Source organism: Myxine glutinosa, chromosome 5 (assembly GCF_964187855.1).
Source record: "Myxine glutinosa chromosome 5, kmMyxGlut1.1, whole genome shotgun sequence".
Classification (NCBI taxonomy): Eukaryota; Metazoa; Chordata; class Myxini; order Myxiniformes; family Myxinidae; genus Myxine; species Myxine glutinosa.
This window is the reverse complement of record NC_136265.1, coordinates 143,193,984-143,211,158: the sequence shown is the minus strand read 5'-3', so window position 1 is coordinate 143,211,158 and position 17,175 is coordinate 143,193,984. Positions and strand designations below refer to the sequence as shown.

Sequence of the window (17,175 nt, the reverse complement as noted above, 5' to 3'; positions counted from 1 at the left end):
GGGCCACTTCCCAGTTCTTTCCACCTCACCACATGCTTTACCGCTTGCCATCACCTTCGTCTTTCCGATATTCACCTTCAGACCTTTTGTCTCCATACATTCCTTCCACTTGTTCATCTTTTCCTTCAGTCCATCCATACTTTCCGCAATCAACACCAGATCACCAGCTGTCATTATAGCAGTAATACACACAAATGAGGTACCAAATGAAAGATTAGCTTCTGCTGGTTCTTTTGAAATCAATATTATCAGGTTTCAGAAATATTTCATGTGAGTTATTGGACGACATATGCCTGCACCCCACGTAAATATTTAGCTCATCACAAAAATGATCAAATTAGTCACAAAAATGACGAAATTCTACATTTATTTTGTTTGAACAGCATATTTGAGACTTTATTCAAAGTGTTTCCAGTATCTGACCAAAGTGTGAAGATGCTGCAGTACCATCATTGGAGTCTTGTGGTCCATGATTGACAATGTTCACAGATATCCCATATCAGTTTGGTGTAGACAACACTGACGGTGATCAAGATTGACGGTGATCAAGATTGACAATGTTCACAGATATCCCAAATCAGTTTGGTGTAGACAACACTGATGGTGATTAAGATTGACAATAATCACAGATATCCCACATCAGTTTGGTGAAGACAGCACAGACAGTGATTAAGATTGACAATTGTTATGGATTCGTCACTTCCGTTGTTGTGGTTTTCATCCACTGTAAATATTTTTGATTCCATGTACTATTATTGTTGTCGTTTAAGGGAGGTAGAGGTTACTATTTTCAAAAGGTAAAAAAATTCAATGTTTTAAATGAAACCGGAACCGGACGACGACGAAGAGGAAGAGGAGGAGAAGAAGGCGGAGCGAGTGAGTTCGACAAGAAAGCCAAGCTGCTTTGAGGTCTTGAGCGAACGTTGCCGAACGAGGGTCACGAGTGAACTTCGGGTTTCCTGGGAAAGGGATTCTTGCGACAGAGTTGTTATCGCTGTGACAGATCAACCTGCGTGTCAGGTTTTGCCGGTTGATTCCGAGGAGAATCATCTTCGTGCCGTTACGCCTCGAGAACGGGCCGTCGGCCATTTCGACTCGCGCGCTTTGCGCATCGCGCAAGGTTTTTCACTTTGCTTCACCCATTTTCACCACATTCAGACGTGAATCTGGAGTGCGTGTGTAACGTGGCTTTTGAGGGTGAAATCTGCGGTTCGCCGATTTGGAGCCGTGAAACGTCCATACGTTTCAAGACGTAATGACAGGGTGTGATTTCCCAGTCGCCTTGAGGGCGCCTTTGCGCAGCTTTGGCCGCGTGACTGTGACTGCCAACCTAACGGGATTCTGGTCTCGATACGACATCGTACGGACAATCACTGGAGTGGAATCGACTTTGGCTTGAAGCCGGAATCAACTTTGGCTTGAAGCCGGGAGTAGAGACATTGGGACTCTTCTTCTTTTCGCTCACTTGGAGCACAGTGAGTTATATTGTACGAACCTGATGGTACCATCATAGGAAATATATATTGGTTGTACAATTGATTACTATTGTTGTTGGACTGTTATTCTTGTGTGATCTTAATACAATATTTGTTTTTTGGTAACAATTGGTGTGGCTTCACCATTGATCTTTGACATACAGAAGAACACATCTTTCTGCCGTGAATCCTCTCGGGGCTCGGAGGTACACCGTGACCGGGGGGTTTGGGGAGGAGCACGTAACACAATGTTTACAGATATATCCTATATCAGTTTGGTGGAGACAGCACTGACAGTGATTAAGATTGACAATGTTCACAGATATTCCACATCAGTTTGGTGGAGACAGCACTGACAGTCAAGATTGACAATGTTCACAGATATTCCACATCAGTTTGGTGAAGACAGCACTGACAGTGATTAAGATTGACAATGTTCACAGATATCCCACATCAGTTTGGTGAAGACAACACTGACAGTGATTAAGATTGACAATGTTCACAGATATCCCACATCAGTTTGGTGGAGACAACACTGACAGTGATTAAGATTGACAATGTTCACAGATATTCCACATCAGTTTGGTGGAGACAACACAGACAGTGATTAAGATTGACAATGTTCACAGATATTCCACATCAGTTTGGTGGAGACAACACTGACAGTGATTAAGATTGACAATGTTCACAGATATTCCACATCAGTTTGGTGAAGACAGCACTGACAGTGATTAAGATTGACAATGTTCACAGATATTCCACATCAGTTTGGTGTAGACAACACAGACAGTGATTAAGATTGACAATGTTCACAGATATCCCATATCAGTTTGGTGGAGACAGCACTGACAGTGATTAAGATTGACAATGTTTACAGATATCCCACATCAGTTTGGTGGAGACAGCACTGACAGTGATTAAGATTGACAATGTTCACAGTTATTCCACATCAGTTTGGTGGAGACAGCACTGACAGTGATTAAGATTGACAATGTTCACAGATATCCAACATCAGTTTGGTGGAGACAGCACTAACAGTCATAAAGATTGACAATGTTCACAGATATCCCACATCAGTTTGGTGGAGACAGCACTGACAGTGATTAAGATTGACAATGTTCACAGATATCCCACATCAGTTTGGTGGAGACAGCACTGACAGTGATTAAGATTGACAATGTTCACAGATATTCCACATCAGTTTGATGGAGACAACACTGACAGTGATTAAGATTGACAATGTTCACAGATATCCCACATCAGTTTGGTGGAGACAACACTGACAGTGATTAAGATTGACAATGTTCACAGATATTCCACATCAGTTTGGTGGAGACAGCACTAACAGTGATTAAGATTGACAATGTTCACAGATATTCCACATCAGTTTGGTGGAGACAACACAGACAGTGATTAAGATTGACAATGTTCACAGATATTCCACATCAGTTTGGTGGAGACAGCACTGACAGTGATTAAGATTGACAATGTTCACAGATATCCCATATCAGTTTGGTGGAGACAGCACTGACAGTGATTAAGATTGACAATGTTCACAGATATCCCACATCAGTTTGGTGGAGACAACACTGACAGTGATTAAGATTGACAATGTTCACAGATATTCCACATCAGTTTGGTGAAGACAGCACTGACAGTGATTAAGATTGACAATGTTCACAGATATTCCACATCAGTTTGGTGTAGACAACACAGACAGTGATTAAGATTGACAATGTTCACAGATATCCCATATCAGTTTGGTGGAGACAGCACTGACAGTGATTAAGATTGACAATGTTTACAGATATCCCACATCAGTTTGGTGGAGACAGCACTGACAGTGATTAAGATTGACAATGTTCACAGTTATTCCACATCAGTTTGGTGGAGACAGCACTGACAGTGATTAAGATTGACAATGTTCACAGATATCCTACATCAGTTTGGTGGAGACAGCACTAACAGTCATAAAGATTGACAATGTTCACAGATATCCCACATCAGTTTGGTGGAGACAGCACTGACAGTGATTAAGATTGACAATGTTCACAGATATCCCACATCAGTTTGGTGGAGACAACACTGACAGTGATTAAGATTGACAATGTTCACAGATATCCCACATCAGTTTGGTGGAGACAGCACTGACAGTGATTAAGATTGACAATGTTCACAGATATTCCACATCAGTTTGGTGGAGACAACACTGACAGTCATCAAGATTGACAATGTTCACAGATATTCCACATCAGTTTGGTGGAGACAGCACTGACAGTGATTAAGATTGACAATGTTCACAGATATTCCACATCAGTTTGGTGGAGACAGCACTGACAGTGATTAAGATTGACAATGTTCACAGATATTCCACATCAGTTTGGTGGAGACAGCACTGACAGTGATTAAGATTGACAATGTTCACAGATATTCCACATCAGTTTGGTGAAGACAGCACTGACAGTGATCAAGATTGACAATGTTCACAGATATTCCACATCAGTTTGGTGGAGACAGCACTGACAGTGATTAAGATTGACAATGTTCACAGATATTCCACATCAGTTTGGTGTAGACAACACAGACAGTGATTAAGATTGACAATGTTCACAGATATTCCACATCAGTTTGGTGGAGACAGCACTGACAGTGATTAAGATTGACAATGTTCACAGATATTCCACATCAGTTTGGTGGAGACAGCACCGACAGGGATCAAGATTGACAATGTTCACAGATATTCCACATCAGTTTGGTGAAGACAGCACTGACAGTGATTAAGATTGACAATGTTCACAGATATCCCACATCAGTTTGGTGGAGACAGCACTGACAGTGATTAAGATTGACAATGTTTACAGATATCCCACATCAGTTTGGTGGAGACAGCACTGACAGTGATTAAGATTGACAATGTTCACAGATATTCCACATCAGTTTGGTGGAGACAGCACTGACAGTGATTAAGATTGACAATGTTCACAGATATTCCACATCAGTTTGGTGAAGACAACACTGACAGTGATCAAGATTGACAATGTTCACAGATATTCCACATCAGTTTGGTGAAGACAGCACTGACAGTGATTAAGATTGACAATGTTCACAGATATTCCACATCAGTTTGGTGGAGACAGCACTGACAGTGATTAAGATTGACAATGTTCACAGATATTCCACATCAGTTTGGTGGAGACAACACTGACAGTGATTAAGATTGACAATGTTCACAGATATTCCACATCAGTTTGGTGGAGACAGCACTGACAATCATCAAGATTGACAATGTTCACAGATATTCCACATCAGTTTGGTGGAGACAACACTGACAGTGATTAAGATTGACAATGTTCACAGATATCCCAAATCAGTTTGGTGTAGACAACACAGACAGTGATTAAGATTGACAATGTTCACAGATATTCCACATCAGTTTGGTGGAGACAGCACTGACAGTGATTAAGATTGACAATGTTCACAGATATTCCACATCAGTTTGGTGGAGACAGCACCGACAGGGATCAAGATTGACAATGTTCACAGATATTCCACATCAGTTTGGTGAAGACAGCACTGACAGTGATTAAGATTGACAATGTTTACAGATATCCCACATCAGTTTGGTGGAGACAGCACTGACAGTGATTAAGATTGAAAATGTTCACAGATATCCCACATCAGTTTGGTGGAGACAAGACTGACAGTGATTAAGATTGACAATGTTCACAGATATTCCACATCAGTTTGGTGAAGACAGCACTGACAGTGATTAAGATTGACAATGTTTACAGATATCCCACATCAGTTTGGTGGAGACAGCACTGACAGTGATTAAGATTGAAAATGTTCACAGATATCCCACATCAGTTTGGTGGAGACAAGACTGACAGTGATTAAGATTGACAATGTTCACAGATATCCCACATCAGTTTGGTGGAGACAGCACTGACAGTGATTAAGATTGACAATGTTCACAGATATCCCACATAAGTTTGGTGGAGACAGCACTGACAGTGATTAAGATTGACAATGTTCACAGATATCCCACATCAGTTTGGTGGAGACAGCACTGACAGTGATTAAGATTGACAATGTTCACAGATATCCCACATCAGTTTGGTGGAGACAACACTGACAGTGATTAAGATTGACAATGTTCACAGATATCCCACATCAGTTTGGTGGAGACAAGACTGACAGTGATTAAGATTGACAATGTTCACAGATATCCCACATCAGTTTGGTGGAGACAGCACTGACAGTGATTAAGATTGACAATGTTCACAGATATCCCACATCAGTTTGGTGGAGACAGCACTGACAGTGATTAAGATTGACAATGTTCACAGATATTCCACATCAGTTTGGTGGAGACAACACTGACAGTGATTAAGATTGACAATGTTCACAGATATTCCACATCAGTTTGGTGGAGACAGCACTGACAGTGATTAAGATTGACAATGTTCACAGATATTCCACATCAGTTTGGTGGAGACAGCACCGACAGGGATCAAGATTGACAATGTTCACAGATATCCCACATCAGTTTGGTGGAGACAGCACTGACAGTGATTAAGATTGACAATGTTCACAGATATTCCACATAAGTTTGGTGGAGACAACACTGACAGTGATTAAGATTGACAATGTTCACAGATATTCCACATCAGTTTGGTGGAGACAGCACTGACAATCATCAAGATTGACAATGTTCACAGATATTCCACATCAGTTTGGTGGAGACAACACTGACAGTGATTAAGATTGACAATGTTCACAGATATCCCAAATCAGTTTGGTGTAGACAACACAGACAGTGATTAAGATTGACAATGTTCACAGATATTCCACATCAGTTTGGTGGAGACAGCACTGACAGTGATTAAGATTGACAATGTTCACAGATATTCCACATCAGTTTGGTGGAGACAGCACCGACAGGGATCAAGATTGACAATGTTCACAGATATTCCACATCAGTTTGGTGAAGACAGCACTGACAGTGATTAAGATTGACAATGTTCACAGATATCCCACATCAGTTTGGTGGAGACAGCACTGACAGTGATTAAGATTGACAATGTTTACAGATATCCCACATCAGTTTGGTGGAGACAGCACTGACAGTGATTAAGATTGACAATGTTCACAGATATTCCACATCAGTTTGGTGGAGACAGCACTGACAGTGATTAAGATTGACAATGTTCACAGATATTCCACATCAGTTTGGTGAAGACAACACTGACAGTGATCAAGATTGACAATGTTCACAGATATTCCACATCAGTTTGGTGAAGACAGCACTGACAGTGATTAAGATTGACAATGTTCACAGATATTCCACATCAGTTTGGTGGAGACAGCACTGACAGTGATTAAGATTGACAATGTTCACAGATATTCCACATCAGTTTGGTGGAGACAACACTGACAGTGATTAAGATTGACAATGTTCACAGATATTCCACATCAGTTTGGTGGAGACAGCACTGACAATCATCAAGATTGACAATGTTCACAGATATTCCACATCAGTTTGGTGGAGACAACACTGACAGTGATTAAGATTGACAATGTTCACAGATATCCCAAATCAGTTTGGTGTAGACAACACAGACAGTGATTAAGATTGACAATGTTCACAGATATTCCACATCAGTTTGGTGGAGACAGCACTGACAGTGATTAAGATTGACAATGTTCACAGATATTCCACATCAGTTTGGTGGAGACAGCACCGACAGGGATCAAGATTGACAATGTTCACAGATATTCCACATCAGTTTGGTGAAGACAGCACTGACAGTGATTAAGATTGACAATGTTCACAGATATCCCACATCAGTTTGGTGGAGACAGCACTGACAGTGATTAAGATTGACAATGTTTACAGATATCCCACATCAGTTTGGTGGAGACAGCACTGACAGTGATTAAGATTGACAATGTTTACAGATATCCCACATCAGTTTGGTGGAGACAGCACTGACAGTGATTAAGATTGACAATGTTCACAGATATCCCACATCAGTTTGGTGGAGACAAGACTGACAGTGATTAAGATTGACAATGTTCACAGATATCCCACATCAGTTTGGTGGAGACAGCACTGACAGTGATTAAGATTGACAATGTTCACAGATATCCCACATCAGTTTGGTGGAGACAGCACTGACAGTGATTAAGATTGACAATGTTCACAGATATCCCACATCAGTTTGGTGGAGACAGCACTGACAGTGATTAAGATTGACAATGTTCACAGATATCCCACATCAGTTTGGTGGAGACAACACTGACAGTGATTAAGATTGACAATGTTCACAGATATCCCACATCAGTTTGGTGGAGACAAGACTGACAGTGATTAAGATTGACAATGTTCACAGATATCCCACATCAGTTTGGTGGAGACAGCACTGACAGTGATTAAGATTGACAATGTTCACAGATATCCCACATCAGTTTGGTGGAGACAGCACTGACAGTGATTAAGATTGACAATGTTCACAGATATTCCACATCAGTTTGGTGGAGACAACACTGACAGTGATTAAGATTGACAATGTTCACAGATATTCCACATCAGTTTGGTGGAGACAGCACTGACAGTGATTAAGATTGACAATGTTCACAGATATTCCACATCAGTTTGGTGGAGACAGCACCGACAGGGATCAAGATTGACAATGTTCACAGATATTCCACATCAGTTTGGTGAAGACAGCACTGACAGTGATTAAGATTGACAATGTTCACAGATATCCCACATCAGTTTGGTGGAGACAGCACTGACAGTGATTAAGATTGACAATGTTCACAGATATTCCACATAAGTTTGGTGGAGACAACACTGACAGTGATTAAGATTGACAATGTTCACAGATATCCCACATCAGTTTGGTGGAGACAGCACTGACAGTGATTAAGATTGACAATGTTCACAGATATTCCACATCAGTTTGGTGGAGACAACACTGACAGTCATCAAGATTGACAATGTTCACAGATATTCCACATCAGTTTGGTGGAGACAGCACTGACAGTGATTAAGATTGACAATGTTCACAGATATTCCACATCAGTTTGGTGGAGACAGCACTGACAGTGATCAAGATTGACAATGTTCACAGATATTCCACATCAGTTTGGTGGAGACAGCACTGACAGTGATTAAGATTGACAATGTTCACAGATATTCAACATCAGTTTGGTGAAGACAACACAGACAGTGATTAAGATTGACAATGTTCACAGATATTCCACATCAGTTTGGTGGAGACAACACTGACAGTGATTAAGATTGACAATGTTCACAGATATTCCACATCAGTTTGGTGGAGACAGCACTGACAATCATCAAGATTGACAATGTTCACAGATATTCCACATCAGTTTGGTGGAGAAAACACTGACAGTGATTAAGATTGACAATGTTCACAGATATCCCAAATCAGTTTGGTGTAGACAACACAGACAGTGATTAAGATTGACAATGTTCACAGATATCCCACATCAGTTTGGTGAAGACAGCACTGACAGTGATTAAGATTGACAATGTTTACAGATATCCCACATCAGTTTGGTGGAGACAGCACTGACAGTGATTAAGATTGACAATGTTCACAGATATTCCACATCAGTTTGGTGGAGACAACACTGACAGTGATTAAGATTGACAATGTTCACAGATATCCCACATCAGTTTGGTGGAGACAACACTGACAGTGATTAAGATTGACAATGTTCACAGATATTCCACATCAGTTTGGTGGAGACAGCACTGACAGTGATTAAGATTGACAATGTTCACAGATACTCCACATCAGTTTGGTGGAGACAAAACTGACAGTCATCAAGATTGACAATGTTCACAGATATCCCACATCAGTTTGGTGGAGACAACACTGACAGTGATTAAGATTGACAATGTTCACAGATATCCCACATCCGTTTGGTGGAGACAACACTGACAGTGATTAAGATTGACAATGTTCACAGATATCCCACATCAGTTTGGTGGAGACAACACTGACAGTGATTAAGATTGACAATGTTCACAGATATCCCACATCAGTTTGGTGGAGACAGCACTGACAGTGATTAAGATTGACAATGTTCACAGATACTCCACATCAGTTTGGTGGAGACAAAACTGACAGTCATCAAGATTGACAATGTTCACAGATATCCCACATCAGTTTGGTGGAGACAACACTGACAGTGATTAAGATTGACAATGTTCACAGATATCCCACATCAGTTTGGTGGAGACAACACTGACAGTGATTAAGATTGACAATGTTCACAGATATTCCACATCAGTTTGGTGGAGACAGCACTGACAGTGATTAAGATTGACAATGTTCACAGATATTCCACATCCGTTTGGTGGAGACAGCACTGACAGTGATTAAGATTGACAATGTTCACAGATATTCCACATCAGTTTGGTGGAGACAACACTGACAGTGATTAAGACAAGTGAATAAAAAAATTTATGCTCAATTAAAAAGGCAATGTAGGGATGACAAAGTACAGTCTAAAAAAGGTCCTAAACAAGATATGGATGATGTTGGTTTAGAAAGTAGCTACCAGTATTGCCATCACATAATCCCTACATCACATAACATTACAATCCCTATAGCAAGGTTCAGGGTTGATCGAGTGGGCGTGGGGAAGGGCGTGGCCTTGCCAAACTACGATAGCCTCGGTTGAGCACGAGAGGACACGCACTCAGAGTATCTGTAAACATTTAACTGGAGAAACAAATTATAACAAAGGATTCTGCACCAAGTAAAACTCCAGTCATTGCCATTGAGAGAGGCCCAGCCGAGAAATACACGTCTGAATAATTATTGTAATATTTGAGTAGATGATGTTCTGCTACTGATTTACAAATGTTGCAGCACAAACTTGATAGACGTGCTCACCAGTGGTGTATTGAGGGTGTCTGGCATAAAAATTTTTTTTTATTTAAAATCAATTTAGATTTTAGAATCAAAAAAATTAGAATCAATTTGAACCATCGTCATGCCAACACGTCACGTGAATACGTCATGACGCAATTTCCGAGAAAGAGTGTGAAAATTGGTTTGATCGGAATTATTTAATAATCAGTTTGAACCATCGTCATGCCAACACGTCACGTGAATACGTCATGACGCAATTTCCGAGAAAGAGTGTGAAAATTGGTATTATCGGAATTATTTAATAATCAGTTTGAACCATCGTCATGCCAACACGTCACGTGAATACGTCATGACGCAATTTCCGAGAAAGTGTGAAAATTGGTATTATCGGAATTATTTCATAATCAGTTTGAACCATCGTCATGCCAACACGCTCATTGTCCTGCACTTCCTTCCAGCAGTAATTAAGAGGGAAGAACAAAAGCGGTTGTTACGCAATGCGAAGTTTAATAGAGTTACACTTTCGGAATTGTCACCTTAATGAGGTTGAGGCTCACGGAAGAGCGAAGGTGATACGGCGAGGGCAAAACGGCAACAACATGACAGTGGGAACACAGGTGGACACCATGAACAGGGGAATGCCTGGCGAATGAATGAAGTATTTAAGTATGAAAGAGGAGACAGAGAGAGGAGGGGAGGAATCGGGGGGTTAAGGATGACATGTTGGTGCATCATCGCTGGCTTCCCCCTGCCACCATCTCGAAAACAGGAAGTTATAATTCAGTGAATGATTTGGTATGGCGTTAAATCAACAAGTTCTTCACATCATGTAGGCCTCAAAACAAGGGCAGGTCCGAGTAACGCAAAACAAACTCCGTCCACCGATCTCCACACTCACTGTATGAAGTCCAATCCCTTTTGGATATCTTGCTGTCTCCGCCATCGATCTGCAGAGTCCGTCATGGTCACCCCCACCGACTCCTCCCTTTGGTCACCACAGGGAGATGACCGAGGAAAGTCCCCACTTCCGCAAGCGAAGACCCTCCTCCTCCTCTTCCTCCTTCTCCTCCTCCCACCCCACAGGTCGCTCGACTGCAACTCGTTCAGCACCTCAAAGGGCCAAACACGCCCACACGTTCTTGCAAAATCTAAATGCCTCCAGAGCATATACGTTGCGGTTAGGTCCGAATTTTAACGATAATAGCTGCCCTGAGCCCACTTGAAATTCTCATAACTTCAATCGCTGCAGAGTTCTACAACGACGACCAACAACAAAGCCGAAATAGTTTCGATGTCTGCCGATTATTATGATGATGAATATCATTATCACGATTATTGTTATAATGTCAAATAAGTTTTTTACATCACAGATTCATTTGGATAACAATGGAATGCTTACAAGGGAAATGGAAGAAACTTTAACACAGGAGAAGGCCATTTGGCCCATCTCGCCTGAGTCACATCAGCACAAAATTATATATTTAACGTTTCTGATACGATTTGTTGAAATCAGAATTGCATTGCGGACGAAATAAACTTTTAACAACGACAATATAATATAATTTAATTACCAACACCTTTTAATACGGACAGACGATTAACATTCTTGGGGAAAATGCGGGGGGCATAGAAAAGGACCCTTAAAATGGTATGTGCCATGTGGCAAACTCCAGAAAAGAAGGGACATTCCATAGCTTGTAGAAAATGCCAAGAAATAGAAAATAAGGGACATTTTAAAAAATCTCGCGTGCATGCTGGACTACCCTTGTGTTCTTATGAGGAACCAGGTAATGCTCTAGAAAAGTTCATATAAAGGGGCGCCCTTCAACCTCGATACAGTCAACTAAGGTGGGCCAGCAGGGGCACGTACGCCTCCACATGCAGCAGCTACACCCAATTGCGTACACACCCCCATCCCCAGCCAGTGAGAACACAGGCTACAACAACAAAACCGCCTCCACTCCCAGAATCCACAGCATCTCATCCACTCACTCACACACCAAAAAAAAAAAAAAAACCGACCACCACCCTTACAACATGCACCACTCAAACAAAAACACATTCATGCAAAACCACACCCACTCCTGCAACACACACACACACACACACACACACACACACACACACACACACACACAAACACACACACACACAGACGCACACACACACGCACACAGATGCACACACGCACACACACCCACACACACACCATTCACACATCTCCATTTCTCTTTCGCGCTCAGTCACTACCCCTTTAGACTGAAATGAACCAACACCCACAACCTCAAACTACACCATCCGACATCCATCCATAAACTTCCTCCATATCCAAAGTGAGCCTTTCAAGGCTACCTGGGCCACCTTGTCACACATCCTCCTTCTTTCTGTCCCACACACTCCCAGCCTAGCAAGAAATGCAGAAAAGGAATTGCCAATATACCCTCTACACCCCACCTCAAATGGCTGACAAGAAACTCGCCAACCCTTCTCCCGACACTCTGCCTCCAGCTCACTGTACTTTCCTCTCTTCCTCTAGACACCTCCTCCATGTTCTCTTCCCAAGGTACAGACAACTCCCCTAAGATGACCTGTCTTGTTGCACCTGACCAGATGACAATGTCAGGCCCCAACCTTGTCACACAGATCTCCTCTGGGAATACCAATTGTGGCTTTAGGTCTGCCACCACCTACCAAGCACAAGCATCTGACAGCCCTCTTGCTTTCCACCTCCTCCTCTTTCCACCTCTTACCACTTGGCCTTCTTTGAAAAACAACACCTCTCCCCCATCGGTCTCCTTCTCCACTCTTTTCTCTCTCGATCTCAGCACCTCTTGTTGCACCATCTGCACTACCACCACCTGATCATGCCGCCATTTGTACCTTTCCGCTGCCAATGCTACTGAGCATGCACCCAGTGCATGCTGCACCATTCCCAAACTTCCACACAAAGAACATCTCTCATCCTGCAACAACCCCCCACAATCCAAGTTTACTGGTGACGGAAGCATATCATACGTTGCCCACAACAGGAAACTCAGCAATATTGGCTCCATCCTCCAAATATCTTGCCACTTCAATGTCCTCACCCGCACACCTTCCCACATAGTCCAACTCCTTGCTGTGCCTGACCGACTGCTTTCACATATCTCCCCTGCTCCTCCTTTCTCCTCACCTCCCTCTCAACCATCTTCCTCCTCTCTTTCACACATGCCTTTACCCATCGCTCATGCTTCATCCACCCCAAGCCAAGCTTCCCGTGCTGTACCATCCCCACCACCTCCACCTGTTGCAACCGCTCCTCCATCTCGTCCAACTCTGCTCTTGCATTCCACTTCCCCATTCCCTTTTTCTCTGGGAGAGAATTATTTACCAGTGAATCACTCGAATCCCGAAACATCATGAACTTCCGCACCCTCACCACCTTAAACTCCTCGGTTAATGATGTCAAGGGAAACTGGAGTTTTCCACCCTGACCATAAAAGGCAATGTCCGTCAAACAGCGTGGCACTCCCAACCACCTCATCACAAATCCGCTCACCACAACCTCCATCCTCTCTACATGCCCAATTGCAATATCATACATCATCAATGGCCACAATACTCGTGGCATCAATCCAAACTTGAAACACCATACCTTCAACTTACCTGGCAAACCACATCCATCAATCCTCTTCAACCCTCTCAAAAGCTTGTTTCTGACCTCCTCCACCCTTCCCACATCATTCAACTCCACTGTATACCGTCTTCCCAAACTCTTCACAGGGGCCTCTGCCAATGATGGAACCACCTCCCCTCCCAGCTCAAACCAGTGCATGTTATCCATCACTCCTCATCTCACCACCACACTCCTCGACTTTCTTGCTTTGAGGCCCATTCTTACCCACCTTGCCCACCGTATCAACCTTTCCAGTCCCAGTACCTCTACTGCTGCATCAGCTGACTGTTGGATAACTGTCAGGTCATCCATGAATGCAAACATCGCTGGCAAACTATGACCAGGGGCTAGCTCCACTTCTTTCCCATGTCCATTGGATGTATTGACCGATGTATATTCCAAATTTCAACTAGTTTCAATGTATAGCCTTTGAGATATGAACGCCAACATATTTTGGGCGGACGGACGATGGACTGACAGACACCAACGTGAATTTGAGGGTTTTCGTAATAAAACTCAAGAATGTCAAATGTACGTTGGTGAAATTTGGAACATATTACCTCATCGCACAAAGTATTTACTTCTGAAATTTCGGCAATTTCGTCCAGTAGAAGCCGTGAAACTAATTTTCACTCCCCATGTTAAAGTTGCATACAGAGAAACCGTCCCATATAAAGGGAGGGATGCTTTGCACCTCCCTTGATATTCAGTGCAACTTATAATAAAAATATGGCATGTACATATAGCGAGACGTCATCCATCTCTAAAACTAAAAGGCAGTGTGTGTGTGTGTATGTGTGTGTGTCAGTGTGTGTCGAGAGAGAGAGAGTGTGTGTGTGTGTGTGTGTGTGTGTGTGTGTGTGTGTGTGTGTGTGTCTCCTCCATAACTCCAAAACCATGCAACGTAGTAGCCCCAAACATTGCGTGAATACTTCTCGAACACCAAGCGAGTGCATGAATGAAAACTGGGAGTTTGAGTGTGCTAACACCCTTTGTGAAAATGATTAACAGGGTGATCATAACAAAATAAACACCAAAAAAGCCTGACCAAAATGGCGTTGCACCATCTTGGTCAGCCCTCTGTGACAACGCTGGGTCTTAAGCCACCATTTTGTTTTGCCCTATTGAAACGTGGCTTGACTTGGAAACACTATCTCTCTCACTGACAAATAAAGCATATCATATGACATATAATAAGATTGTATGTTTGTTCAAAACATTTGTGTTCCTCGACAAAATAATTCTGTAGTTAACTCAGATATCTGGGCTGTAGGAGCTACTTAGAGCTAGGAGGCTATTCTGGGTTAGCCAATGGGAAACATTTGTCTGAATGCAAAATGCGTATATGTGGGATTTGAAATTGCATAACTTAGCTTGTCCTACATTTGCCACAAACAATATAATTAATTGTACAGTAACGGCTGGATCATAGAAGTTAAAATAAAACAAATAATTATTTACATGTAAAACCTCAAACATAGTTTTGAAGGAGCTGGGGCTCCCACGTCGATCGGAAGAATGGACGCGACAAAAAGCTGGAATTCATCCGAGTTGCTTTAATCAAACCAAACACTCAGGCACTCTGAAAAGCCCGTTTATCGGGCAGCAATATATATACATATTATCCCGGAGCGTTTGCCCAGGAAAGGCGAGAGGGGGCGTGGCCCAGCGTCCCGACCGAGGCCTGGCAAGTTGAGCGCGGGCCTGCCCGGGCATCCTGGACGAGCCCGGCATGGTGATCGCTCCGCGTCCTTGATAGGTGCAAGGCGATTGTGAAAACCCAGCGGTAGCCGCTACACACGTCCCCCCAGAATCGACTTGCACCGGCAGGGTCAATTTGAGGGGGGTCCTGATGACCCGGCCGAAGCGACCCCTGGCGGGTCGTGGGAGGGGGTCCGGTGTGGTGGTGGGCGGTCGAGTGGGGGGCACCGTGGACGGGGGGCGGCCTCGCCGCGGCGGAAGGGCCACCCGTGGTGGGTGGTCGACGTCCACGTGCGCCGGCTTGAGGCGGTCCACCGCAATCCGGTCCGACCTGCCGCCGATGTCGATGATGAACGACTTGTCGTCCCGTCGCAGCACCCGGAAGGGCCCGTCGTACGGCGGCCTGAGTGGCCCCCGATGTGCGTCGTGACGCACAAAAACATACTCCGCTGTGCGAAGTGCTGGGGGGACGTAGGACTGGGGGTCACCGTGGTGGGATGTTGGCACGGGGGCAAACCGTCGGGCGGCCTCCTGGAGGTCCGAGCGCTGGTGAGCTGCGGACCAGGGACTGGTAGCGTCGGGCACGAATTCGCCCGGGATGCGTAGCGCCTGGCCATAGACCAGTTCGGCGGTGGATGCCTGGAGGTCCTCCTTGGGGGCCGTGCGGAGGCCCAAAAGGACCCACGGCAGCCGTTCGGCCCAACCGCCGTCTTGAAGGCCGGCCATGAGCGCGGCCTTCATGGAGCGGTGGAATCGCTCGCACAACCCGTTTGCTTGGGGGTGGTAGGCCGTAGTACGGTGGAGCTTGACCCCCAGGTTGCGGGCGACCGCGCCCCACAGCTCGGAGGTGAACTGTGGTCCGCGGTCTGATGAGATGTCCGCCGGTGCGCCGAAGCGGGCGACCCAGGTGGCGATGAAAGCCTGCGCCACGTCGGCGGTGGTGGTGGAGACGAGGGGAACGGCCTCCGGCCACCTGGTGGTCCTGTCCACCATGGTGAGCAGGTGTGTGAACCCCCGTGACGGGGGGAGGGGGCCCACCAGATCCACGTTGACGTGGTCGAAACGTCGTTCGGGCACAGTGAAAGGTGCCAGCGGGGCCTGGGTGTGTCGGTGGACCTTGGCCCGTTGGCAGGCCGTGCAGGTGCTGGTCCAATCGCGGACATCCCGACGAAGGCCGTGCCAGACGAATCGCGCCGACACCAGCTTCTGGGAAGCTTTCCGGCCCGGGTGGGAAAGGCCGTGGAGGGAGGCGAAGATGCGGCGTTGCCAGGTGACGGGCACGATGGGGCGAGGCTGGCCTTGGGAGACGTCGCAGAGCAGGACAGTGTCCGCGAAGGGGATGTCGGCCAGGCGGAGGCCCGTGTCCGCCGCCCGGAGGGCTTGCACCGTGGTGTGGGTGGTTTGGTCCGCCGCCATAAGCGCAAAG

At 44.5% G+C, this 17,175-nt stretch overlaps 1 protein-coding gene across 2 annotated transcripts in view; it reads right to left on the bottom strand.

Annotated features, from left to right (window-relative positions):
* Positions 1–11,528, bottom strand: part of LOC137439678 (zinc finger CCCH domain-containing protein 7A) — a 200,935-nt gene extending 189,407 nt beyond the window's left edge. Inside the window, exon 1 of one of the 2 annotated variants that reach the window (XM_068135663.2) lies at positions 11,292–11,528. In XM_068135663.2, the coding sequence (XP_067991764.2) occupies positions 11,292–11,356 (65 nt within the window). In that variant the 5' untranslated portion in view covers positions 11,357–11,528. The remainder of the gene's footprint in view (positions 1–11,291) is intronic. The other variant, XM_068135664.2, reaches the window with a different exon arrangement.
* Positions 11,529–17,175: the final 5,647 nt, after the last annotated feature.